This window comes from Alexandromys fortis, unplaced genomic scaffold, assembly GCF_014885135.2.
Source record: "Alexandromys fortis isolate MF-2015 unplaced genomic scaffold, M_Fortis_MF-2015_v1.1 scaffold_263, whole genome shotgun sequence".
NCBI lineage: Eukaryota > Metazoa > Chordata > Mammalia > Rodentia > Cricetidae > Alexandromys > Alexandromys fortis.
This window is the reverse complement of record NW_026068165.1, coordinates 979,546-1,006,364: the sequence shown is the minus strand read 5'-3', so window position 1 is coordinate 1,006,364 and position 26,819 is coordinate 979,546. Positions and strand designations below refer to the sequence as shown.

General features: G+C 48.5%; 1 protein-coding gene across 6 annotated transcripts in view; it reads left to right on the top strand.

Moving 5' to 3' along the window:
• The window catches only part of Smarcc2 (SWI/SNF related, matrix associated, actin dependent regulator of chromatin subfamily c member 2), a 27,745-nt gene extending 994 nt beyond the window's left edge, over positions 1-26,751 (top strand). Inside the window, exons 2-29 of one of the 6 annotated variants that reach the window (XM_050128048.1) lie at positions 1,083-1,202; positions 2,877-2,962; positions 3,756-3,837; positions 3,931-4,023; positions 5,325-5,394; positions 5,597-5,666; positions 8,433-8,508; positions 8,660-8,791; positions 8,893-9,008; positions 9,255-9,379; positions 13,436-13,495; positions 13,581-13,618; positions 13,850-13,980; positions 14,172-14,243; positions 17,886-17,999; positions 18,374-18,527; positions 19,185-19,277; positions 19,584-19,700; positions 19,782-19,844; positions 20,204-20,462; positions 20,701-20,862; positions 21,115-21,179; positions 21,771-21,906; positions 21,987-22,153; positions 22,605-22,739; positions 23,892-24,273; positions 24,506-24,934; positions 25,469-26,751. In XM_050128048.1, the coding sequence (XP_049984005.1) occupies positions 1,083-1,202; positions 2,877-2,962; positions 3,756-3,837; positions 3,931-4,023; positions 5,325-5,394; positions 5,597-5,666; positions 8,433-8,508; positions 8,660-8,791; positions 8,893-9,008; positions 9,255-9,379; positions 13,436-13,495; positions 13,581-13,618; positions 13,850-13,980; positions 14,172-14,243; positions 17,886-17,999; positions 18,374-18,527; positions 19,185-19,277; positions 19,584-19,700; positions 19,782-19,844; positions 20,204-20,462; positions 20,701-20,862; positions 21,115-21,179; positions 21,771-21,906; positions 21,987-22,153; positions 22,605-22,739; positions 23,892-24,273; positions 24,506-24,934; positions 25,469-25,545 (3,624 nt within the window). In that variant the 3' untranslated portion in view covers positions 25,546-26,751. Of the gene's footprint in view, positions 1-1,082; positions 1,203-2,876; positions 2,963-3,755; positions 3,838-3,930; positions 4,024-5,324; positions 5,395-5,596; positions 5,667-8,432; positions 8,509-8,659; positions 8,792-8,892; positions 9,009-9,254; positions 9,380-13,435; positions 13,496-13,580; positions 13,619-13,849; positions 13,981-14,171; positions 14,244-17,885; positions 18,000-18,373; positions 18,528-19,184; positions 19,278-19,580; positions 19,701-19,781; positions 19,845-20,203; positions 20,463-20,700; positions 20,863-21,114; positions 21,180-21,770; positions 21,907-21,986; positions 22,154-22,604; positions 22,740-23,891; positions 24,274-24,505; positions 24,935-25,468 lie in introns of all 6 variants that reach the window. The other 5 variants (XM_050128051.1, XM_050128047.1, XM_050128050.1 and 2 more) reach the window with 5 other exon arrangements.
• The last annotated feature ends 68 nt before the right edge of the window (positions 26,752-26,819 follow it).

The following is a 26,819-nucleotide window of genomic DNA, read 5'->3' as shown; positions in this document are numbered from 1 at the left end:
TTTTTTTTTTTTTTTTTTTTTTTTTTTTTTTTTTTTTTTTTTTTTTCCCCTCCTGGAAATGGCCTGCTTCTTCACTACCTCAGGCTAAGGGCTCTTTTCCCCTCTAGCTTTCTTCCTACCCTGGCTTTGCAGCCTGTCAGAATAGTGGACAGCTTCAGAACTCACCTCTAATCCTGGCTTGAGTTTGGCCCTAGAACCGTTTGGGGTCTCTGTGGGTGTCAGACTCTTGACAAACAGCTGTTGGCTCTGTGACTTGTTTGAACCCCCAGCACGAGGCTCTGGTTCCCAGTCTTCCGTTTTTTGACCTTTTGAAGGGAGACCAGACTAGGGTCTTAAGTCTGGAACCCCGAGGGGATTGACAGCTGTGACCTGATTCAGCTTTCAAGTGCTTAACTCTTTTGTTACAACAGATCTTTTTACACCTCCCACCGAGAGGTGCTGACTCCGTTTAGGGTGGAGGAAATAGGGGTCAAAAGGTAAAGAGACAATTAACCTCCTGGCTCAGTGAACTGGACGGAAAGGTGGGATCCCAGGTAGCAGGCTGTGGAAATGTCTGAGGTCTCCTGTCCTCAGAAAGGGATAAGCAGGGTGTCTTCCTACCGTAGTGAGTGTCAGGCCGGGTGAGTGGTCTGCTCTCCTTGCTAGAGGGGAGACCAACAATGGCCATCATGTCTGGCTTCAGTAGAAGCAAAATGTACAGGCTTAGTTTGTAAGTCGGCTTGCCCTGCCTCTCCTTTTTGCCCTTTTAAGACACCAGTATGTATGGAAACCTGGTCCTTTATCATGGCCCCCCAAGAAATACATTGTTGTGTCACTTAGAGCCTCAAAGGGATGTTTGTTTTCTTGCCTTGAGCTCTATATAAACCTTGCAGATTTTACTGTTGGTTGGGGACGAGGTGGCCAGATATCAGGGTGTCCTGCAGTGCCAGTGTTGGGGTGCAGCTACAATTCAGGAGTGCTAGAGTCCTCTGTATATAGACAAGACATACCTGCCCCCTGGCTTCCAGGAACTCACGGGGAAGAAATAGCAGGTGGTAGAGAATCGGCCTGCCATCCCTGCCTTCCTTTCCCTCCTTCCCCAGTACATACAGGCGGAACCACCGACCAACAAGTCCCTGTCGAGCCTGGTTGTGCAGTTGCTCCAGTTTCAGGAAGAGGTTTTTGGCAAGCATGTCAGCAACGCACCCCTTACCAAACTGCCGGTGAGTGCAAAGGGAGGGGATGAGGCCTCCCAACTGGAAGGGGAGTTTTTTATTCTTTTGCTTTTTATTTTTTTCCCCTACGTGCATGTAATCCCAGAATTAGGGAAGTTGAGGCAGGAGAATCAAAAGTTGGAGGCTAGCCTGACCCACATAGCAGTTCAGATGGTGTGTGCCATATTGTGAGACCCTGTCTCAAAAGAAAAACAAAAATAAAACCCACTTTTTTAAAACAAATTTCATAATTTTAGTAGATTTATTTCCTACAGCAAGTCTCCACTAGTGGTCAGGGCATTAGGGCTTAAACTAGCCTCAGTTGACTATTCCTGTTATTTTTGAAAAAGCATGCAATCTCAGACTGTTGGGGTTCAGTCCTCCGGTGTCTCTTTCCTGCTGCCCTCTTAAAAGGGGATGACGTTTTGGGAGCAGGAGAGATGGCTCGGTGGTTAAGAGCACTTGCAGAGGACCTGGGTTTGGTTTCCAGTACCCATGTGGTGGTTTACGGCCTCCTGATTCTCCATCATGGGCACTCACTCACGTGATGCACACACAAGGCAAAACACACATACACATAAATCTGAAAAAAGTCAAATAGAGTGAGGTTTGAGACCAGGCATGGCGGCACACATCTGATATACCCACCACTTAGAAGCCTGAGTCACAGCCAGTCATGGTGGTGCACGACTTTAATCCTGGCACTCTGGAGACAGAGGCAGGCGGATCTCTATGAGTGGTAGAACTACCTGGTCTACAAAGAGAAACCCTGTCTTGAAAAACCAAAAAACAAAAAACAAAAAAAAGCAAAAAGAAGAATAAACCTGGGTCGGCTGAGTCAGGAAGCCTACAGACAGAGCTAAAGCTCTGTTGAGCGTGTACCTAGCCCCGAATTGTGTCTGCAGTGCCACAAAGGGGGTGGCTCCTTCAGCTACCCACATGCTGGAAGGAGAGACCTTCAGGAGGACACATGGACACAATAAATTAATACGTGCAATCCCTGAGAATGGGCAATGAGATTTGAATTTGCATAAACTTGTGTTTAGTCCTGGTTCTGTCCCATGACGGCTGTGGGGCAACCTTTATGAGTCTTAATAATTTCATCTCTCCATGAATTTGATAGCCTACTTTGTAGCATTTCATCAGTAGTACATGAGGTAATCCGATAGAATGCTTGGTTCAAAATGACATTTTGAAAATGAATATTGGTTTCTTTTCTAACTTTCTCCAGGTCACGTGGTGGTGCAATGACGTGGGTTTAATGCCTTTAATCCCAGAGCTCGGGAGATAGAGGCAGAGGAATTGCTGCAAAGCTCCAGCCTAACTTGGTCTACGTGTGGGTTTTAGGCCAGCCAGGGCTACATAGTGAGACACTGTCTTAAACACAAGCAAATGGCAGGGTGGCACACACCTTTGATCCTAGCACTCAGGAGGCAGAGGCAGGCAGAGCTCTGTGAATTGGAGGCAGCCTGGTATACAAATCAAGTTCCAGGACAGCCAGGGCTGTTACACAGAGAAACCTTGTCTTGAAAAAAAAAACAAAAAGAAAAAAGGAAAAACAAGCAAACAAAATAAAACATGAGAGGGAGATCAGTTCAGAGTGGAATTTTTGTTGCAGGATTTTTATGTGACAAAAAAAATACACAGTGTAACCTTCACACCTCTCCCTGTCTCAATTTCCAGATCAAATGTTTCCTAGATTTCAAAGCAGGAGGATCCCTGTGCCACATTCTTGCAGCTGCCTACAAATTCAAGAGTGACCAGGGATGGTGAGATGCCTTCTCTCTGCTCTTTCATTTAGTTTAGAGATAAATTCCCCTTACTTTCTGGGGTCCTTCTGAAGTGAGAGAACACATTAGAAATGCTACATGTCTTTTATTTTGGTAGGTCAGAAAAATAGCTGTCACAGCCAGAACAGTTCTCAAGAACGAGGGAGGGGTGTGAAGTCTGAGAAGAGGCCTCTTAGGTGGACATCTCAAACTTTGTCCTTTTGGATTAGACAGAGTGATTTATGCAGTTGAGACCAGGAATCCTTCGTTCCCTTTGATTTGGGCAAAATTTGTGACAAGATTACCTCCTAATTTCCCTTGGTAAGAAGTTACGTACTAAACAGGGTGATGGTGCCCACCTTTAATCCCAGCACTCAAGAGGCAGAGGCAGGTGGATCTCTGTAAGTTCAAAGCCAGCCTGGTCTACAGAGCAAGTTTCAGGATAGCCGGGGATGTTACACAGAGAAACTCTATCTCAAACAGACAAATAAACAAAAAAGACAAAAGTTATGTACTGTCAAGACTAAAGACATAGCTCAGTGGTGGTTAAGTGCTCTGCCTGCTCTTCCAGAGGACATGGTCCCATTCCCACATGGCTGCTCACAACCTTCTGTAACCCCAGTTCCAGGGGATTCAATGACCTTTTCTGGCCTCCTCAGACACATGGTACATACAAGCAGGCAAAGCAGCCATACATGTAAAATAAAAATATAAATTAAAGAGAGAAAATCCTTCACCCTCTCCTTTCCCCAGACAAAGAATATAACTGACTAGGTTACTGTCCCTTTACAAGGCGGCGTTACGATTTCCAGAACCCATCCCGCATGGACCGCAACGTGGAAATGTTCATGACCATTGAGAAGTCCTTGGTGCAGGTAAAATTCCAGCACACACCCTCTCCATTTCCCTCTCCACAGTGAGAACATAAAACAGCCTTTCCTCATCTCAGCTACTTCTTCTCCTCACAGAATAATTGCCTGTCTCGACCTAACATTTTCCTGTGCCCAGAGATTGAGCCCAAACTGCTAGGGAAATTAAAAGACATTGTTAAGAGACACCAGGTGAGTATGAGGGAGGCCGGTAAGTCAGAGGCTTCTGAACTCCTGACTGGTTTACACATTGTTACCATGGTTACACTGTCTTCCTCCATGACTGATGGTGTCTTCCATCAGGAAACAGCTTGTGGCACGTTTTCCTCTGTACTGTGGCCCTGTCTACTCAGTGGAAAGCTAGCGTCTTTGAGTGGCGCTTGTCCCGTTTGCTCCAGTGCCCAGGCTTGACAGAGTTGTCACTGCTCCCCTTGGCTGCATCGTCATGGTTGAAGGAGAACACCTTCCACTGAACGTGCCATATCTGATTTCTGATAAATGCAGCCTTGGGATCAGGTGCAGTGATATGCCCTGGCACATGGGAAGTAGCAGCACAAGGATCAAAAGTTCAAAGTCATACTTGTCAACATAGTATGTTCAGGCCTGCCTAGACTATAGAGTGATATTGTTAAAACAGCCTCAACAAAATCTCTATTTTCTGGCACTTTTTTTTTTGAGTGCTTGGAACTAGTTTTTAATAAGAAGCAGATATTATGGATAGGCAGATATAGTCCACTTTAAATTTCCCATGGGTGCATGTGGTGGTGGCGCACACTTTAATCCCAGAACTCAGGAGGCAGAGGCAGGCGGATCTCTGTGAGTTTGAGGCCAGCCTGATCTACAGAGCGACTTCCAGGACAGCTAGGGCTGTTACTCAGAGAAACCCTGTCTCGAAAAACAAAAAAGTAAAAACAAAAACAAATTCCAATGGGTAGGGCTGCGAGATGGCTCTCAGTGTGTGTTATGCAGGCATGAAGACCTGGGTCTGGATCCTCAGAACATGTGAAACCTGGGTGTTGTGGTTCAGACCAATACCTCCAATGCTGGGAGGTAGAAACGAGCACATCCTGGGGCTCGTCAACCAACTCACATAGCTGAGATGTCAAATCTGGGTGCACTGTCTCAGAAATACGGTGGAGAGTAATAAAGGACACTTGTTGACCCAAGCCTCTGCACATGCCACACCTCTCCCCTGCAGATCCTGTGCAGAGGGCTGTCTGTGGGGACAGCTCTCCCCTGCAGGTCCTGTGCAGAGGGCTGTCTGGGGGACATGTAGTTCTTTGGCGTTTCTCCGATGCGAGCACATCATTGCCACTGTGATTCTGTGCCACTTAGTTGGTATTGCTAGGAAATACAAACGGATTTAATACCCCCGCATGAAAGATGTCATTAGAGAGGTAAATCTGCGATTTCATTTTAATTCTTTGATTTATTCCTGAGAGTAATTGAAAAGGCAGTCGATTTACCTGCGCTTTCTTGTGCTGTCTGTCCAGGGAACTGTTACTGAGGACAAGAGCAATGCCTCCCATGTTGTGTATCCTGTCCCAGGGAACCTAGAAGAAGGTGAGACCCACTTTCTCGTCCTCTGCTACAGTGGCTTGGGCTAGTGGATGAAGGGCAGCTTAGTTCACTGTACGCCACCTGAGGCTCTGAGCGTTGCAACCCTGCGTCTCCTGCCAGAACAGGAGACTGCTCAGTGCTGTTGTCTGGTCGGTCTTTGTGCTTCTTTCCAGCTGACCTCTCTCTTCTTTGACTCTATCCTCAGAGGAATGGGTACGGCCAGTTATGAAGAGAGACAAGCAAGTTCTTCTGCACTGGGGCTACTACCCTGACAGGTGAGGATGGGTTCTCAGGGTAGTCGGGAGAAGCAGCAGCAGCCAGACACAGAAGCCATCTGGCAGAGCAAGAAGCACTGTTTATGGGTTGTTTATTTCCTTGTTTTGGTTTTTCTAAGTACAGAATTTTGCTATGTAATCCAGGCTGGCATCAAACTTACTGTGTAGCTCAGACTGGCCTCAAACTTGTAGCAATCCTCCTGTCTCGGCCTCCTCAGTGCTGGTATTAAAGGCTTGCGCCATCACACTGACTTTGTGTGTGTTCCCTTTTTCTTTGATTTTTTTAGATTTTTTTAAATTTTACTTTATGTGTATAAATGTTTTGCCTGCATGTATGTTTGTGAACCATGTGTGTGCCTAGTACCTAGAGAGGTCAGAAGAGAGCATCGGATTCTCTGGAACTGGAGTTACAGATGTTGTGAGCCGCCTTATGGGTAGTAGGAGCCAAACTTAGGTTCTCTGCAGGAGCAGCCATTGCTCTTAAATGCTTAGCCATCTCTCTAGCCACTGCTTTTTGGTTTGGTGTTTGTTTTGAGACCAGGTCATTCTACCAAGCTGGTCTAGAACTCATGCCTCAGCCTCCTTGGTGCTTGTGTTACCAACAAACACCACCATGCCCGGTTCCTGGTATTTGTTTTGTTTTAGGACAGGATTCTACTAATGTAATTTTGGCTGACCTGGGACTCACCAAGTAGATCAGGCTAACCTTGAACTCACAGAGATCTGTGTGCCTCTGCCTCCCGGGTTTAAAGGCATGTACCGCCACTCCAAATGTTTTTAATGTGTGTTTCTACTCTGTGTGTGTGCGTGCACATGTATGTGTGGGGGTGATCCTAGGTCATCCTCAGGTCATCCTCAGGAATGCTGTCCATTTCCTCTGAGACAGGGTTTCTCATTGGCCTGGAACTCACCAATTGGTGTAGAATGGATTGTTTGTTTAATTTTATGTTTATGAGTGTTTTGTCTGCATTTATGTATGTGCACCACACACATGCCTGGTGCCTACAGATTCTCTTGAACTGCAATTACAGACAGTTGTGAGCCGTAATGTGGGTGCTAGGAACTGGTCCTGGGTCCTCTGCCAGAGCAACAGTTGCTCTTAACTGCTGAACCATCTCCTCAGCACCATGCCCAGAACTTTCATATAGGTTCTGGGATAGAATTCAGGTCTTTAATCTTGCTGTCTGTGTCATTCCCTGGGTCAATTTATTTTCCTTTTTATCATACATGCATACATATTTGTTTAAGACAGGGTCTCACTTATAGTCAGGGCTAACCTGACTTGCTTTGTAACCAAACTGACTTTGAACTCACAAAGATCCACCAGCCTCTCCCTTCTAAGTGCTGGGATTAAAGGATTGCTCTACCACATCTGGCCTTCTCTTTATTACTTGTGTGTGTGTGTGTGTGTGTGTGTGTGTGCACACGCACGCACGCTTGCTTGCTTGCATGTATACAGATACACATCTGGAAGTCAGGACTGGGAGTCAGTGCTTTCACTCCATGTTGGGTTTCTGGGATCCAGCTCATGTCTTCAGACTTGTGTGGTAAACATTTGTACCCACTGAGCCATTCTGCGGTCTGACGTCTGTAGATTGTCACTCTCACCTGTGATCTCAACACTTGAGAAGCCAAAGACTTCAAAGTCATCCTTGATTTTCTGAGAAGTTTAGGGCAGCCTAAGCTATGTGAAATCGTGTCTCAAAACAAAAGTTAAAACAGTGTAATAGTAAAGAAATGAATGTTTCTGAAGATGTATGTAATTACCCTGGGCTACTCTGCAGCCTTTAAAGTGATATACTATGCATAGTTTGTAGGCAAATTTAAGTGAGACATGCTGGTTAGCATCTATAGTTTCAGATGCCCAGAAGGTAGAGACAGGAGAGTCACTTGAACCTAGGACTTCTAATCCCTCGAGGAAACACAGTATGACCTCCCTTTCAGGGGTTTAAAAAAAAAGCATATAAGATTAAGAGAAAATTATTGTAAAAAGTTAGCCAAAGAAAACAAATACAAAGTATAATGTAATTGTAATTATTTTGTTGTTGTTGTTTTTCGAGACAGGATTTCTTTGTGTAGCCCTGGCTGTCCTGGAACTCACTCTGCAGACCAAACTGACCTCAAACTCACAGAGCTCCACTTGCCTCTGCCTACCGAGTGCTGGCATTAAAGGAGTGTGCCATCACTTCCAGGCATAATTGTAATGATTTTTGAAGGAGTGGTATGAGCTGACGCAGGTACCCAAGACATACTGTGTAACCAGGCTGGCCTTAGACTCAAGGGAATCCTCTGTCTCAGATTCTCACAGTTGCCTATGTTAGAGTATTTTCATACTTTTTTTTAAAGCTTTTTTTTTTCCTTCTGTGTTTTTGTTCGTTGGTTGGTTTTCTATTTGGGTTTTTGAGACTGAGTCTCACTGTGCTCCTTAGGCTGGCCTTGAACTTGCACCTGTTTTTCTGCCTCAACTCCCGAGTGTGGGGATAATAGGCAAAAGTCACCACGCCCAACTGCTTGAAATATTTTATAATATACTTTTATTGCTTTGTGGTAAAAAGAATCTCAATTTAATTGGGCAAATCAACAGCTGAATATTTTTTGTAAATGGAAAAGGCAGGACTGGGTGTATAATTCAGTGGTAGGGGCCCAGGGTTTCATCATCTTTGTGCAGTGGGGAAAAAGAGAGAGAGAAAGAAAAGTGCAAGGCTGCACTCGGTTCCCATCTCTCCATCCTGTTGTCTCGACTTCATGCTGAATCTCTTCCGGCAGTTACGATACGTGGATCCCAGCTAGTGAAATTGAAGCATCTGTGGAAGATGCTCCAACACCTGAGAAACCTCGGAAGGTGAGCCTTACTACCTTCCACCCCTGGAGTAACACCCTGCATTAGCGCTCTCTGTAGGGACAGGGGCTCTGTGCACTTGGGCTTGTGTTGAGTCTCTAGACAGAGCCCTGGCTTCTGGTAACTCCCCATATGATCTGCCTTTGCACTTCAGATTCACGCCAAGTGGATCCTCGACACAGACACCTTCAATGAGTGGATGAATGAGGAAGACTATGAAGTCAATGACGACAAAAGCCCTGTTTCCCGACGGAAGAAGATCTCGGCGAAGACGCTGACAGATGAGGTGAAATTCTGCTTGTTTTTCTTGAGCACTTAACTTAAACCTCAGAACAGGCCTCACTGGGAGCTGGAGGCTGACATTTATCCCAGTTCTCTGATGTGTAGGTAAACAGCCCCGATTCAGACAGACGGGACAAGAAGGGGGGAAACTATAAGAAGAGGAAGCGCTCTCCGTCTCCTTCGCCGACCCCAGAAGCTAAGAAGAAGAATGCTAAGAAAGGGTATGCGATCCCTCGCCAGCGCCCACAGGCACTGTCTACATGGTGCATGCCAAAGGAAAGACATGCTTCTTGCAGTCACTGCCCCTGGTTGGGTGTCTGAGAGGACGGGGAGGGAATCTTCACATGCCTGCTTGATGGTGGTAGTCCCTACACTGAAGGAAGTCTTCTGTACCACCCCATCACTCTGCGGACCACTCTGTTCCACCCAGCTCTGCCCTGATGCTCTCTCTCTCCTCTCCTTCCCAGACCCTCAACACCTTACACCAAGTCAAAGCGAGGCCACAGAGAAGAGGAGCAGGAAGAGCTGACGAAAGACATGGATGAGCCCTCGCCAGTCCCAAACGTAGAAGAGGTGACACTCCCCAAAGCAGGTATGGCCAACACCCACTCTTCCCCATCCCTGCTGTGCCAAGCTCCTGAAAGGGTGGGTTCTCCAGATCTAAAGTAGCTTTCCCTTCTGCAGAGCTGGTCAGTGAAATTAGCATTACCCTGAGAAATCCTCTTGCTTGGTATCCATGTCTGATCCTTCCAGCTGAGGGCAGTTGTCTGCACACTTCCTGTTTTCCTCTTCTGGGGATCGAACCTAGGACCTCCTGGGTACTAGCAAATGCTCTACCACAGACCTACAGCCCTAGTTCTCCAAATCCTTTTGTGTATGTGCACACACATACAAGCATATAGAGGCTGTGCTCACCTTCAGGTGTCGTTCCTCAGGAGCCTCTGCCTTGTTATTTAACATTTATTTACATTGTGTGTGTGTGTGTGAGAGAGAGAGAGAGAGAGAGAGAGAGAGAGAGAGAGAAGAGAGAGAGAGAGAGAGAGAGAGAGAGAGAGAGAGAGAGAGAGAGAGAGAGAACTTGCCACAGTGCATATGTGGAGGTCAGAAGACAGCTGTGGGGTTGGTTCTCTCCTTTCACTGTGTGCTCCAGGGACTGGCAGTAAGTACCATTACCCACTGTACTATCTTGCCTCTACCTTGTGTTTTGAGACCTGGGTCTTCAGGATCAGGCTAGTCTGCTTTTCTCTGCTTCCCAATGCTGTGATTGTAAGGTCATGCCACCATGCCTGTGCCTGGCCCTGTACATGGGTTCTAAGGACTAATCAGGTCTTCAGGCACTTTACTGACTGAGCTATCGCTCTAACCTAATAGCTTTGATTATTCATTCCTATCAATAAGATACATTTCAAAAGGGGCTGGAGTGATGGCTCAGCCGTTAAGAGCACTGGCTGTTTTTCCAGAGTTCAGTTCCTAGCACCCACATGACAGCTTACAACTGACTGTAATTCTAGTTCCAGAGGATCCAGCACCCTTATACAGACATACGTGTAGGCGAACATCAATGCAAATAAATAAATCATTAAATATGTGTATACATGTGTATATATATATTTCAAGGTAAATTATGCAAATTATACTATAAAAACATTACTTTAGGCCATTATAAAGCTTATGCAAACATTATCATAAAAAAATGGAGTGGGGTGGGAGCTGGACATTTGGCTCAGTGTTTAAGAGCTGAGCCCTTGCAGAGGCCCCTGGTTTGATTCCTGGCTCCCATAGTGATGGTTCACAACTGTCTAATTCCAGTCCCATGGGACCCAGCACCCTCTTCTGGCACTGCTGCAGGAGGAGCACATTCTAGCAAAAGCACTCCTACACATAGAAATACATCTCAAAAGTTATTTACTTTTTGTTTTTGTTTTTCAAGACAGGGTTTCTTTGTGTAGCCCTTACTGTCCTGGAGCTCACTTTGTAGACCAGGCTGGCCTCGAACTAACAGATATCCGCCTGCCTCTGCCTCCCAAGTGCTGGGTTTAAAGGCTTGCGCTACCACCACCTGGCCTATCTTTTTTTTTTTTTAATTCTTTTAGCAAATTTATTTATCTATTTCACATCCCAGTGCAGTTTCTCCTCCCTCTTCTCCTCACAGTGTCCATTTTGTGGTCATCCCCCCCCCCCCATCACGTGCTTCGACTTATTCTCCACCAGTCCTTGCTGGTCTATCTCGGGTTGCCCTTTTTTTTCTTTTTTTTTTTTTTTTTTTTTTTTTTTTTTTTTTTTTGATTCTTTCAGCAGAGTTTTGTAGTTTTTGTTATGATGTCAATCCTGTACATCCTGTTNTAAAGAACTCTAGACTAAGGTATTTAAAAAATTTGAATTTTTTAAAAAGAAAAACATTGGGGGTAAAAAAATGGCTCGGCAATTAAGAGTACATGCTGCTCTTAGAGGATCTGGAGTTCCCAGTACCCACATCAGATGGGTTACATTAAATAAAAACTCTCCAGGGAACCCAATGCTCTCTTCTGGCTTCCAGGAGCACCTTTACACATGTTCACACATGTACACATGTTACACATGGTCACATGTCACACATGGTCACACACATTGCACATGTTCACATACACACATGCCCACACATACGCATGTTACGTGTGGTCACATGCACATGTTACACGTGTTCACATACATGCACATGTACACATATAGCTATAAAGCTTTTTTTTTTTTTTTTGGTTTTTCGGGACAGGGTTTCTCTGTGGCTTTGGAGCCTGTCCTGGAACTAGCTCTGTAGACCAGGCTGGTCTCGAACCCACAGAGATCCGCCTGCCTCTGCCTCCCGAGTGCTGGGATTAAAGGCGTGCGCCACCACCGCCCGTCTAAAGCAAATATTTTTTAAAAAAGAAAAACATAAAGGGCAGCAGGAATAACTAAAGAGAAACCCTGCATTTCTTCTGTAGTCGGAGGTGACAGCTGCCGCGCTGTATGAAGGTCCCATATAGAGACCACTGTACTCCAGTACTGGCTTGCAGTCTCTGTCCCATTCACTAGCCTCAGAACCTCCAGAAATGCAGTCCAGGGTGAGATACGCAGAGCTGTATGCCCAGAGTGTTTGTGTATGAATTAATGAGGAGAATTATCTTTTGCTTTAAGATGTTTAAGATTAGGTTGGGAGCCGGGCCAGTGGTGGTGCACGCCTTTAATCCCATCCCAGCACTTGAGAGGCAGAGGCAGGCAGGTTTCTGTGAGTTCGAGGCCAGCCTGGCCTACAAGAGTTCCAGGACAGGCTCCAAAGCTACAGAGAAACCCTGCCTTGAAAAAAACAAAAACAAACAAAGATTAGGTTGGGTTGCAGCTTATTGTGGAGAACCTGCCTGGGGGATGCAGAGTCCTGCATTCTATCCCCATACTGCAGTTTTTTTAAAACCTTGTTTAAATATTTAAGTCAGGCTTAGTGGCAGATAGTTTTAAATCCCAGCACTGGGGGGGGGGGCAGAGGCAGGTGGATCTCCATGAGTTCAAGGCCAGCCTGGTCTACAGTGAATTCCAGGACAGCCAGGGCTACACAGTGAAACCCTGTCTTGAAAAATCCAAAATAATAATAATAATAAGAGTAATTAATTATGCTCTAACCATTCAACTAAGCCTGGTGGCATAGCATAGGCTTACAATCCCAATCACTTGCAGGACTGAGGCAGGAGGGGGTAAGTAGTGCAAGGCCTTCCTGGGCTGGGAATGACTCCTAAAGCCAACCTGTCTCTAAAGAAGCAGCAAAGTCATAACTGTGTAACTGTAATCCTGCGCTTGGCAGGCAAGTTGATCAGGAGTTCAAAGCCAGTCTTAGCCACATAGTGAATTCAAAACCTACCTGAGCTACTTGAGTCTGTGTTTCTTTATAAAAAAAAAAAAATTTATTTAGATTTATTTTATGTATATGGGTGTCTACATGTACCTCTGCACTCCAGAAGAGGGCATCAGATTCCATGGGACTACAATTACAGATGGTTGTGAGCCACCATGTGAGTGCTGGGAACTGAACTCAGGAACTCTGTAAAAGCAACCAGTGCTCTTAACTGCAGAGCCATCTCTCCAGCATAAGACTGTTTCACAAAGCCAAAACCAAAATTAAAAATTTGGGGAGAAAAAGGGAAAAAAGGAAGAGTGCTGGGGACCTGGGCGTGGTGGTGATGCCGGCTGTACCCCAGCACTTGGGGCTGGAGAGTTGGAAGCCTCGAATACATGAGACACTCTTAAAAAGAACAAACACAAGAGGCTTAGGCTGAAGCTATAGCCCTGGTGGAGTACTTGCGTACATGCATGAGGCTCTAGGTCAGTTCCAGGCCATCAAGGGATGGCATCTAACTACTTATCTATGGAATGATCTAGTTCAAATTCATAATAAAAGATTATGTAGAGAAACAAGGACCAGTCAAAGATGGCCCTCAGGATGTTGTGGCAGGCGAGTCAGGAGTTCACACACACGTAGATAAAGAAGCTACATGGAATCATTGGTTGGGTAAGGGCGGTAGATTAACAAGTCTGTCTCAGAGTGTTCTGAGAAAGCAGGATATGTAAACTATCAACAGCTGAGAACTGAGGGCTGGTTCTGGCCAGCGTGTCTAATACTGTGGCTCTTTCCTCCTGGCAGTCAACACTAAGAAGGACTCGGAGTCAGCTCCAGTTAAAGGAGGCACCATGACTGACCTGGGTAAGACAGCCTTAAGGCGGGCAGTGCCCGGCAGGGAGAGCTCAGCTCGCCTCTAGCCTTACGTCTCGCCTTCTTCCCTTTTCAGATGAACAGGAGGATGAAAGCATGGAGACCGCGGGCAAGGTGGAGCCAGTTTAGAGGGGCTCTACCTCTCTCTGTGATTGTGACTGTAGTTCCTTCTGCCTGGGCTTTTCCCACCGTAGCGTCCTCTAGCTGTTGCTCAGTGCTGCAGCCCCAGGCCCATGTGCTCGTCCTCACAACCTCTCTTAGTGCCCCTGCTCCTGGGTGTAGGAACCGGAGGGGTGCGAGGCGGGGAGTGGGAATGCTGTGTGTCCAGCAGCCTCCGTATCACAGGATGAGGACGAGAGCAGTACGGGCAACAAGGGGGAGCAGACCAAGAATCCAGACCTGCATGAGGACAACGTGACCGAGCAGACCCATCACATCATCATCCCCAGCTACGCTGCCTGGTTTGACTACAATAGGTACGGCCAGCCCATCCGTCAGTCCTTCTGCCTCAATGAGGCTGATGTTGCACTGCCTTCCAGAGACCCTCCAGCACTTGAGGAGTTTCTGGCCCCTCTACAGTTTAGGGCTGCTTCATGACCACACTCCCTTTAGGGCTCCTCTTCCACCCCTAAAACCCTCTCCTGACCCATTGTGATTTCTCCTGCAGTGTTCACGCCATTGAGCGGAGGGCTCTCCCTGAGTTCTTCAACGGCAAGAACAAATCCAAGACTCCAGAGATGTAAGATTTCAGCTCATGGCTGTCTTTTGGTGCCCTTTCTGCTTTCGCCCTTCCAGATTTAGCAAACATCCAGGCAGGCTCTCTGTTGGGCTTACGCACAACACATGGTAGATGCAGCTGCAGCCTGAGCCTTTAAAGCATGGTCTTCAGGGGTGAGTCGGTGTGCTCTTCTGTGGGCTTCAGAGAGTTCCAGTCACAATTGTTCTTTGTAATGTATATGACCTTAGTGTGTGCAGCAACTTTAATTAATTAAATGTAAATGACTAGGACTAGGTTGAAATCCTGGTAAGAAAACAAGATAAGGCCAGCCCTGGTGGCTCACATCTGTCTGTGGTCCTAGTACGTGGGAGGGTGGCTGAAACAAGAACTCAAATTTGAGGCCAGTGTGGGCTTCCTAGCTAGACTTTTTCAAAGAGAAGAAAAAAGAAAATGAGAAGGAACTAAAGGGAAGGTCCAGTTCTGAGAAATACCAGAGAGAGTGCATTCTGAAAGAGTAGTATGTAAGGTCCAGGGCGGGGATGTGGCTCCAAAGCAGAACCCGGGCCTGATGTGCACAGGAGCTGTGTCCTAGCGCTGTCTGCAGACCTCTGTGAGTCAGTCTCGTCCACACATCTGATGCCAGCCCGGGCCAGGCTGAGGTGTTGGTGTTTATTGAATTTGATCACTGCTGTGTGCCATGTGGGACACACTCCCTCCTTGAGCCCGCTGTAAACTGTTATGCATCCCTCTGGCTCTTCTAAGACACCTGACTGTGAGACTTGACAGGACAGCTGAGACTGGGACTGGGATGCTCCCTCTGCTCTTGCTGCTGCTCAGCCTCCTTCTGTGTGTGTCGGGGTTCATCAGAAGGACAGGGAGTTGGTCACCAGATGACACGATCCCGTTACCACGCGTGCTTTCAGGAACGGCGAGTGAGAACTGCTGACGTCCAAGAGTGGCCCCAGCACTGACTAGTCTCAGGAGGCTGGCGCCCACTGTGTCTAGCTTACACACTAGGATGCTGGCAGGAAGAGCAGGTGACAGTGTCACCTGAGTGAGCTCACACAGCTAGTAAGATGTGAAACCAGGGTCTGACCTGTAGTTTGGCTCAGAGTCTGATTTTATACTTTATAACAGCTACCTTTTTAATATTAAGTGTGGGGTTTTTTTTTTTTTTTTTTTGGTTTTGTATTTTTTCTTCAAGGCAGGGTTTCTCTGTGTAGCCCTGACTGTCCTGCAGTTCACTCTGTAGACCAGGCTGGCCTTGAGCTCACAGAGGTCCGTCTGTCTCTGCCTCCCGAGTGCTGGGATTAAAGGCGTGTGCCACCACTGCCTGGCAAGATTTATTTTATTTGTTAAGTTATTGTCTGTGTGTATGTGTATGTGGGTGCAGACCCACAGAGGCCAGAAGAGGGTGTTGGATCTGCTGGAGCTGGAGGCTGCCATGAGTGGTCCCGCGCCCATGCTGGGATCTGCGTAGCCCTAGCCCAGAAGCTGTCATTTTTTGGGCTACAATATGTCAGACACAGGTAGCTCCCCACGGACATCCCATGTCACACTAGGGGTGTCTTAAGTTAGGGATAACTTGACATCATTATCATGATAAGACTGGCATCTGGCTTTAAATCTTTCTAACTTCAAATATAAATTACATCCCAACATTTGAGTGACTGAGGCAAGATCATAAGTTCTAGGCCAGTCTAGGCTACAAAGCAAGTTCCAGACTAACCTGAACTACAAAGTGAAATCTTGTCTCAAGAGGAAAAAAAAAGCCAGACATGGTGGCACACATCTTTAATCCCAGCACTCAGGAGGCAGAGGCAGACGGACCTCTGTGAGCTCAAGGCTAGCCTGGTCTACAGAGCGAGTTCCAAGGCAGCCAGTGCTATATAGTGAGACTGTGTCTCAAACCAAAAAACAAAAACAAGAAGTGTTGTGTGGAGATAATCCGTGGTTATGAGTGTGCACTGGCTCTTGCAGAGGACCAGTTTGGTTCCCAGCACCCACGTCAAGTGGCTCTCAACTACTTACAGCTTAGATCCTGCTTGCAATGCGCATATCCCACAGATAATTAACAGTAAAGTGAGCCTCGATATTTTTAAATATATTTATGGGTGCATGCAGACATGTATTCTGTACATGCTCTGTGTATGTGCAGGTGCCTTTGGGGTCAGAAGAGGGCATCAGATCCTCTAGGATTGGAGTTACATGTGTTGTGAGCCTCCATGTGGGTGCTGGGAACTGAGCCAGGTCCTCTGCAAGAAGGAGCTCTTAACCTCTGAGCCCTGTCTCTGGCCCCTAAAATAAAATAAATCTTTTTTTTTTTTTAAAGCAAAAACAAACAAAAAGGGCCTGTGAGATGGCTCAGTGGGTAAGGGCGCCTGCCACCAAACTGATGAGCTGCGTGGGTCCCTAGAATCCATATGGCAGGAGAGAGTGGACTCCCATAGGCTGTCCTCTGACCTCCATACATGTGCCTTGGAGCATACACACATACACACAATTAAATAAAAAAATGACAAGAGAAAGAGCTAGCTGGCCTGGTGGGATCCACATGGTACTCATGCACACACACACAACTGCAAATACAAATGTGTGAAGTGTGTGAAGAAATAATGGAGTTTTAAAAAGACAGAAGAGAGAGAGGGAGTGAGACGGCTTAGCAGTTTTGAGTCTGACGTGCAATTGGTCTCTGGGTCCCCCATGCTGGCAGGAGAGAACCAGCTCGTGAAAGCTGCTGTCTCACCTCCACAGGTGCTCTGTGGACTGTGAGTGCGTACAGGTAAAGAACACATAAGCATAAATAATGGAGAAAACTAGCATATGTAAAAACTAACTTTAAAAAGTACAGTGTTACACATTTGTAATCCTAGCCCTTGGGAGGCAGAGGCACAAGATGGTCTCCACAAGGCTAGCCTGTACTACATAAGACCGTCTACACAAGGCTAGCCTGTACTACACAAGACTGTGTCAGAAAATGATAAATTTAAAAAATTATAAGTAAAAAGTTCAAGAGCCAAAACAAAAGCAACCCATAAAGGCTAGAAAGATGGCTCAGCGATGAAGGGCTGACCGCTCTTGCAGAGGACCTGGGTTTGAGTCCCAGCACCTATGTGATGGTGCACATCTGTTGACAACTCCAATTCCTGGGGAGCCAAAAACTCCTTTTGGCGTACTTGGGCACCAGGCATGCATGTAGTACACAGATATACATGTAGGCAAAACACCCATACACATAAAAAAAGTAAATCAACAGCTTGGCAGTGGTGGTGCACACCTTTAACCCCAGTACTTGGAGGCAGAGGCAGACAGATCTCTGTGTTCAAGGTCAGCCTGGAACTACCTATGGAGTTTCAGGATAGGCAGGGATATACAGAGAAACCCTGTCTCAAAACCAGAAAAAAAAAATGAAAAAAGCAGTCTTTAAGGTCCTTTTCCAGCAACAGGCTGATTGGCTAGTTGCATGGGCAAGGACTTTTTTAGTGTCTTAGGAAACAGACATTTTTCCTGAACCTGGTTTGCTGTCTCTGTGGAGTTAGGTAGCCCTGGCTTCTCTCTTTGTCACACAAAAGGGGTCAGTAGCATTTTTCTCGCTTTTCCTCCCCTTGGGCTTCAACAAACATTAATTTTCTTCCTCTTATTCGTCTCTCTGACTCTTGTAAGCTACCTGGCGTATCGAAACTTCATGATTGACACTTACCGACTGAATCCCCAGGAGTATCTAACATCCACTGCCTGTCGGCGGAACTTGGCGGGTGATGTCTGCGCTATCATGAGGTGGGTCTTGCTTCCGTGGAGAGTGAGTTTGAGAGGACGGCTGTGTGTGTCTTGGCAGAGCTACAGATGCTTTCAGGAAAATAGGGACTAAGCAGGAGAACACACCTAGAGAAAGCCCCTGCCATACATAACAGGACTTAGGGGATCGGAAATGTGATGTAAAATAGGACAGAGGGCCGTGTCCTTAGCTGAATGGCAGTTGGATGGACTTTACCAGCTGTCTAGGAGGAGATGGTCACTAGGACGTGGTCCTGGAGAGAAGTCCAGGCTGGGGGTGTGTACCTGGGTGTCACTGTCGGTGATGAGTGGGTGACGGCACTAGTCTTCCTCCTTTCTGGCTGTCCCATATGGCCCACCCTTCCTTTCTCTCACAGGGTCCATGCCTTCCTGGAACAATGGGGTCTTATTAACTACCAGGTAGATGCTGAGAGCCGACCAACCCCAATGGGGCCTCCACCCACGTCTCACTTCCATGTCTTGGCGGACACACCATCAGGGCTGGTTCCTCTTCAGCCCAAGACCCCACAGGTAGGGTGAGGGGCACTGGGGACAAGGGTGGGTGGGTAAGACGGGACTTCTTTGGACTTTTCTTTTTCTGTTCACTTTTTATTTGTGTATGTTTGAGAGTACTGAGTCGGGTGCTGTAGGGCTTCTTCTTGAGCAGTGGGTTGGAAAGGGGCCACAGGAGTCAGCCCTTGTGTTTCATCCTTCTGTTAGCCCTGACACTTGCTGAGGGAGAGAAGTTGCTCCTTATCCCAGGGAACAGACAGGCAAACGCAGGAGATAGAACAAATAGAGACATGGCTTGCCATAACTCATATGAAGTTTTTATACTTTGTCATGTTTCCCATATTTTTTCATTTTTGCCTCATAATTATTGTCACCTTGTTTTCTTCCATTTCCATTCCATACATTATTAGACAGAGAAGAAAACATTGCGTGGCTCATACAAGATACTGAATCTAGGATTAGGATCTGCCGTCCAGCTCCTTAGAGCATCTGTAGATACATGTGACTACAAATGTCTATCATGCCAACTACATGTCTAATTAATCTTGGAGGCAGCATGGGACAGTGGCATGAGTGTTCCCAGAGCTGTGGCCGCCCAGTGCACCTCTAGGCCTCCAAGGCCTTGACCTGCCCACTTTCTGCCCAGCTTCCATGACGCCGAGCTCTGTCCCCCAGGGCCGCCAGGTTGATGCTGATACCAAGGCTGGGCGGAAGGGCAAAGAGCTGGATGACCTGGTGCCAGAGACGGCTAAGGGCAAGCCAGAGCTGGTAGGTGGGGTGCAGACCCCGCTGGGCTATTTATTTGCCCCTTCACTGGGGGGCCCCTGCCTGGAAAGAAGAGACAAGAGAGCAGAGGGCAGAGGAGCTGCAGCAGGAAGGGAAGTCCTGCCAGGGCACTCCTGGCTTTGGGGAAGAAGCTCCTTCTCTCTCTCTTTCTCTCTCTCTCCATCCCTCTGTCTCTGTCTCTCTCTCTCCATCTCTCTCTGCCTCTGTCTGTCTCTCTCTTTCTCTCTCTCTGCCTCCTGTGACCACTTATACTCATGTGTTCCTCGTCTCCCCTTCCATAAATAGCAGAGCTCTGCTTCCCAACAAATGCTCAACTTTCCTGACAAAGGCAAAGAGAAACCCACGGACATGCAGAACTTTGGACTGCGCACAGACATGTATACAAAGAAGAATGTCGCCTCCAAGGTATGAGGTGCAGTCGGCCTGGGCTTGAGAGCCTTGGCTCCACACAATTTGACTCTGACTGACGCACCTGTTTCTCTGCAGAGTAAAGCTGCAGCCAGCGCCACTCGGGAATGGACAGAACAGGAGACGCTGCTGCTCCTGGAGGTAATTGGGGCAAGGCAAGGAGAGCTCTGCTGTGAGGACAAAGTGTCTGGGGTGCCAGCTGCCCCTGAGTGGGGAGCTCTCGTGCATTCTGGTGTGAGTGCAGCACCAGGCCCGGCCACTCCCCTCTCTGTGCTGGTCACATTTGTCCCAGGAACAGCTCCAGGTCAGGAATTTGGGCCTTTTTATCATCCCATATCCTTTCTTAGTGCTACTTGGAGATCCCCCTTGGATCCAGCCGAGTACAGAAATACCAGCACACAAAGAGCTTTGAAGCCAGATGCCCTCAGTAGGATGGGGGGAGCTGACCTTGGAGGGAAGTGGCTGAGTAAGCGGAGTTGTGTCTCCACCACTCCCACCAGGCTCTGGAGATGTACAAGGATGACTGGAACAAAGTGTCTGAACATGTGGGGAGCCGCACGCAGGATGAGTGCATCTTGCATTTTCTTCGCCTTCCCATTGAAGACCCATACCTGGAGGACTCGGAGGCCTCCCTAGGCCCTCTGGCCTACCAGCCCATCCCCTTCAGTCAGTCGGGCAACCCTGTTATGAGCACTGTTGCCTTCCTGGCCTCTGTCGTCGACCCCCGCGTCGCCTCTGCTGCTGCAAAGTCAGCCTTAGGTAATTTGGGGTGTGGGGGCCGGCCCTCTTGGTTTGTTTTGCAGGGTTAGACACTCAGAGTGAAACCTTCTCAAGTCTGGCTGCCCTGCTGGCCTTGTCTGTTGCTGCCTTAGGTCAGGCACCTGTCTAAACTCCATGTTGCTCTTAGAGGAAGATGGGCTTGTAAGAAAGCGTTCACAGGGATGACCAGAACGGGCCTCCTGCTTCGTCCCAGCCTCTCCCCCTCTGGGTCTTACAGAAGAGTTCTCCAAAATGAAGGAAGAGGTGCCCACAGCCTTGGTGGAAGCCCATGTGCGGAAAGTGGAAGAAGCAGCCAAGGTCACAGGCAAGGCAGATCCCGCCTTTGGTCTGGAAAGCAGCGGCATTGCGGGAACCACCTCTGACGAGCCCGAGCGCATTGGTGAGCACTGGCTTTTAGATTTCTCCCTGGTCACCAAGAGCCAGCTCCAGCCGGCTGCCCTGTGCCGTCCCATGTGGTCTGCCCATCACAGCACAAATGGGAGAGAGTCCGCGGGTTTATTGTCCTCGTGATGTCACTCTAGGGACTGTGGCTCCTTCTGGTCCTGTCCTTGAGGCTCTGTCTGCTGAGAACTTGTCACGTAGATGGCACTTACAGACATCTCTCCTTTCTCTCCTTTCTCCATGGGTCCAGAGGAAAGTGGGACTGATGAGGCCCGGGCAGAGGGCCAGGCGGCAGATGAGAAGAAGGAGCCGAAGGTACAGAGGGAGAGACCTGGGTCTGGATGAGGCTGGGTGCAGCCTGTGGGATAAGGGATCCAGTGGAAGGGCCGTCTCCTGGAGGGAGGGGTCGTGTGGGGCTGAGACGGTTAGTGCTAAGAGTGCTTGTTCTACAAATATGAATTAGTATCCCTGGCACCTTTGTAAACTTTGGCATTGGCCGGGCATGGTACCACACGCCTTTAAATCCAGCACTCAGAAGGCAGAGTCAGGTGGATCTCAGTGAGTTCAAGGCCAGTAAGTTCGAGGATAGCCAGAACTATTACACAAAGAAACCCTATCTTGAAAAACCAAAAAACCAAAAAAAAAAAAAGTTTGGCATCATTTTACGTTCCTGATACACCATCGTGGGACCATTGGAAGGTGGACCTGTCTTTAAGGCAGTGAGATAGATACCCCTGTCCTGCTCTGACCTCGGCATGTTCACACACAGGTTTACACATCCATACATGTCCATGCAGCACACACTACACACGCACACAGAGGATCAGTAAGTCAGAGTCAGTTACAGCCCGGGGCCTGTGAGAACTGCATCCTCCAGTGTCTTCCTTTCTTCTTCTGGAACTGCAGGAACCACGGGAAGGAGTAGGTATTGCAGAGGAAGAAGCGAAGGAGGAAGCCAGTGAGGCTCCCAAGAAGGATGAGGAGAAAGGGAAAGAAGGGGACAGTGAGAAGGAGTCCGAGAAGAGCGACGGGGACCCGGCAGGTGAGCCGCCCAGCATGGCGTGTGTGGGCAGCAGAGGGATGTGCACTCAGAAGGCTGAGTCGGCCTTCGTCCTGCCACAGCTGATCCTGAGAAAGACAAGGAGCCGAAAGAAGGACAGGAGGAAGTGCTGAAGGAGGCGGTGGAGTCAGAGGGGGAGAGGAGAACGAAGGTGGAGCGAGACATTGGTGAGGGGAACCTCTCTACAGCTGCTGCCGCTGCCCTGGCTGCTGCCGCAGTCAAGGCCAAGGTGAGGGTCTCCTCAGAGAAGCTGCCTGCTCCACCTAGCCCTTCCCTTCTCACTCCTTAGGGCTGGCCTCTTCCCTTGAATTTTTATCCTAAATGAGTTAGTCATCTCTTTTAACCTTTTTTTTTAATTAATTAATTTATTTATTTATTAAAGATTTCTGTCTCTTCCCCACCGCCGCCTCCCCTTTCCCTCCCCCTCCCCCAATCAATCTTTTAACCTTTTAAATCTCTTATGTTGGCTGTTTCCAGCCCTTTGATTTCTTTTACCTGCCTTATTTCTTGCTATTCTTTTTCTACGTGCTTTTTATATTTAAAAAAAATTATAGTTATAATGTTCTGAGTTGTGGTCACAGCTCCTTCCTTCTTAAACCTGCCAGCCTCTGCCCTTCCCTCTCCCCCTGGAGTGTCTGCAGCTGAGTCCTCTGGCTGACCCCGTCACATTCCTTACCTAGCATTTGGCTGCGGTGGAGGAGAGGAAGATCAAGTCTTTGGTGGCCCTGCTGGTGGAGACCCAGATGAAGAAACTAGAGATTAAACTTCGCCATTTTGAGGAGCTAGAGACAATAATGGACCGGGAGCGAGAAGCAGTGAGTAGCTCCAGTCGGGAGTCAGCATGAACCTGGAGTCCTGCCAGAAGCCTGGGCTCAGGGGTGAGGCTGAGGGGAGTAGGGCAGGTGGGCTGCGGCTGGGTTCTGGCTGCTGCATCTCCAGTCTGGAGAATGCTTTCCTCTCTACCAGAGTTTTCTAAAGTTGGGTGAGTGAACGGATTTAAGAGGTGATAAGATACTAGGGATGTAAATTTGGACAATAGATGGGACAGACTAGTATCAAGTCAGTTTCTTTGAGGACTTAAAGAGAAGTAGAAGATGGGGACCCTGGAGACATCAGACATTTAATAGGAGGTATCAGAAACAGTTAACAATACTTAAACTACCCAGAAAATTCATATTAGAAGATTTTTCTAAGGGGTAGACTGGCTTAGCCATTGGGAACAGACCCATGTTGGCCCCTAGGGGACTTTCACGGACACCCACACAGATACATGTCCATACACATCGTTAAAAGTAACTTTAAAATCTTCACCTTTAATCCCAGCACTCAGGAGGCAAAGAATTCTGTGAGTTTGAGGCCAGCCTAGTCTACATAGTGAGTTCCAGACAGCCAGGGATAACAGAGAAACCCCGATTCTAAAAATAAATAACTAAACAAATCTGGGAGATTCCGAACAAAAACAAAATTCAGAGGCCAGTGAACCCATGTAGAACTCACTAGAATAGTCAAGTTGTTAGCCTGTCTTGAAGGGAGAAGAGAGCTTGAATTCATAGAAACTGGAAGCATGGCGGGCGGTGGTGGCGCACGCCTTTAATCCCAGCACTCGGGAGGCAGAGGCAGGCGGATCTCTGGGAGCTACAAGAGCTAGTTCCAGAACAGGCTCCAAAGCTACAGAGAAACCCTGTCTTGAAAAAAAAAAAAAAAAAAAAAAACTGGAAGCATTTTCAAATCAGAGTAGTAACAAGTTCAGAGTTTGGGACTGAAACGAACCAGAACCACACCAGAAGATAGTCGAGTGCAGTGAGGAGCAGCATGGGTGGCCAGGAGTCTGTGGACTGGGGTGTGCGCAAGGGTCTGTCTTGGGGATACACCAGCCTGAGCAATACGGTCTTCCAAAAGAAAAAGTGGGGCCGAGGTGTCCGCCCAAGGATCTGGACCTGCTGACCGTATTCTGTTGGCACTGGCAGCTGGAGTACCAGAGGCAGCAGCTCCTGGCTGACCGGCAGGCCTTCCACATGGAGCAGCTGAAGTACGCAGAGATGAGGGCCCGGCAGCAGCACTTCCAGCAGATGCACCAGCAGCAGCAGCAGCAGCCACCAACCCTGCCCCCAGGCTCCCAGCCCATACCACCGCCTGGGGCTGCTGGGCCTCCCACGGCCCATGGTCTAGCTGTGGCTCCAGCAGCTGTGGCCCCTGCTCCTGCTGGCGGTGGGGCCCCTCCTGGAAGCTTGGGCCCTTCTGAGCAGATCGGGCAAGCAGGGTCAACTGCAGGGCCACAACAGCCACAAGCAGCTGGAGCCTCCCAGCCTGGGGCAGTCCCACCAGGGGTACCCCCCCCTGGACCCCACGGTGAGTGTGCATCCTGCAGAGAGCCAAGCAAATGATCTGGTTCCTTTGAAGGGAATTCCTGCTGGGCCCGGCGATAAGAGTGTCTACAGGTGGACTCCGTTATTATGTCCACAGACCAGCAGGGATATCTTCCCAGACTTACCTGGAGTTCTATTCTGGTGTCAGGCTAGGGAAGCTTGAGCTGCTGTGTAAGATTTTTCTCCTCTCATGTCTTTGTTCTGTTTATTTCTAGGCCCCTCACCGTTCCCCAACCAACAAACTCCTCCCTCAATGATGCCAGGGGCAGTGCCAGGCAGCGGGCACCCAGGCGTGGCGGGTAATGCTCCTTTGGGTTTGCCTTTTGGCATGCCGCCTCCTCCTCCCCCTGCTGCTCCATCCATCATCCCATTTGGTAGTCTAGCTGACTCCATTAGTATTAACCTTCCTCCTCCTCCTAACCTGCATGGGCATCACCACCATCTCCCGTTTGCCCCGGGCACTATCCCCCCACCTAACCTGCCTGTGTCCATGGCGAACCCTCTACATCCTAACCTGCCGGCGACCACCACCATGCCATCTTCCTTGCCTCTCGGGCCGGGGCTCGGATCCGCCGCAGCCCAGAGCCCTGCCATTGTGGCAGCTGTTCAGGGCAACCTCCTGCCCAGTGCCAGCCCACTGCCAGGTGAGAAGGGACCAGGAGGGGAGAAGGGTGAGGGAGAGGGTTCCACATGGTGGGAAGGAGGGCAGGAGGGTAAAGGGTTAGATACTAGAATTTCCATAGCTGTTCTCAGCACTCTGGTAAAACTAGAACACAGGAGGAAGGGCCTCTCTGGCTGTCCTCCACTTCCCCATTTGGCAGCTGCCACCTCTGGGATGACGCTGGGGCCATTCACTGGTGGGTCATGGAGGAGTCCAGTGCGCAGAGGACCTCCGTTGTAAACCTGGACACTAGCTGCCCATACGCATGACTATGGCATCCCTTTGCTTGTTCCCACCACATTCAGATGCCCTATCTAGAGTCCTTGGGGGCAGGAAGATGGTTTGGGGTCTTCCCAGTGTCAGGTGGAAAGGGATATTAGGGAAAAGAAGCTAAACAGAGTGGGTACCTCATCCATCTACCCACCCACTGCATGCCATGCCCAGTTTGTGTGTGGAGCCTGGGGCTGGTTTGTTTCCTCTGCTTGCTCCAGCTCATTCATCTTCCTTTTCTCCGCAGACCCCGGCACCCCGCTGCCTCCAGACCCCACAGCTCCGAGCCCAGGCACAGTCACCCCTGTGCCACCTCCACAGTGAGGAGCCAGCCAGCCATCTTTCCCCCTCACTCCCCATGGAGGTCACAGTTCCAGGAACAGCCCTCCCCCACTTCTGGGACCTCTCTGAGCCTGGAGAGTTCATCACTACGTAAGGAAAGCTCCTCATGCCCCCTCACCGCCCCACCATGCCCATCAGAGGTGTGCAGTTTTATGTCCAGTTCTTATCCACGGACTTCTGACTAAAAGATGTTCCTCATGCCTGGGAGAGAAGCTAGGGTGGAAATGGAGCCCTCAAAGGAAGGGCCAGGGAAAGATGTTTATAGGTGATTCTGCTAACCACTTCTGAGGGTGCCCCCCTCAGACTACTGTATTTTTTAAGTGGATATCGTGAAAACGAAACCCTTTAAAAGGGAGGTTTTAAAAAGACATATTGGAGTCCACAAAAAATAACTTTTTTTTGAGGGGGAAGGGCAGATTTTAAGGGGAATTAAGGTTTGGGGGCGAGCTGTGGGGATGGACTAGGGTACCAGGCCTGTCTCCCTGAGCCCCTCACCCATTCCAGTTTACCATGCTGAGCCCTCCCGCTGCTTGTCGTTGCTGCTGTTTTAGGCCACAGCTCAGCAATGACCTTCCCTCTGAATGTCAGCTGTGTTTTTGTTTTTAAAAGACACCTGCTTAGTTGATGTCAGCGTACATGTATTTGGTGGGGATATGTATTTTGGGGGGATTCCATGGTAGACAATAGAGGAAGGAAGGGCCGCAGTTGGGGCTGTTCTTCCTGCTCTTTCTGGTTGTATCTGTGAGAGCCTAGATGGCTTGAAGCGGGAGCTCTAAGAGGATGGGGAGTTTGCAAACCCTGAAAATTTGAAAAGCACTTAAGACCTGTGGGGATACTCTGCTATTTCTGCCCTCTCCCACCAAGCCTGACAGACCCTCACTGATAGCTAGGAGTTCCCCAGATGAGGACAAAGATTTGGGGGCAGCGCGGCATGGCCCTGCTCCCTGGACTTCAGTGCCTCTGCACTCCGGTTCCTTCTCCTCACCCTCCTCGTGAGGCAGACAGGATCCCAGGCTCCACACCAATGCTTGGTCCCTCCTGCCAGGCCCTTTGTTCCTCCTGTCCCAGTGTTTCTTTTCCTCTGCATCTTGGCACCTTTCTTCTGTTCAAAGTTTTCTGTAAAATTTTCTTTTCTTTGTTCTTTTTCTTTTTTTAATTTTTTTTTATAAATTAATTTGCTTTCAGTTCCATCTTGTGAATGCCTGTGTTCTCTTACCTGTGGTTGCTAGGGAGGGGCAGCCTTCCTGGAGCCCCTC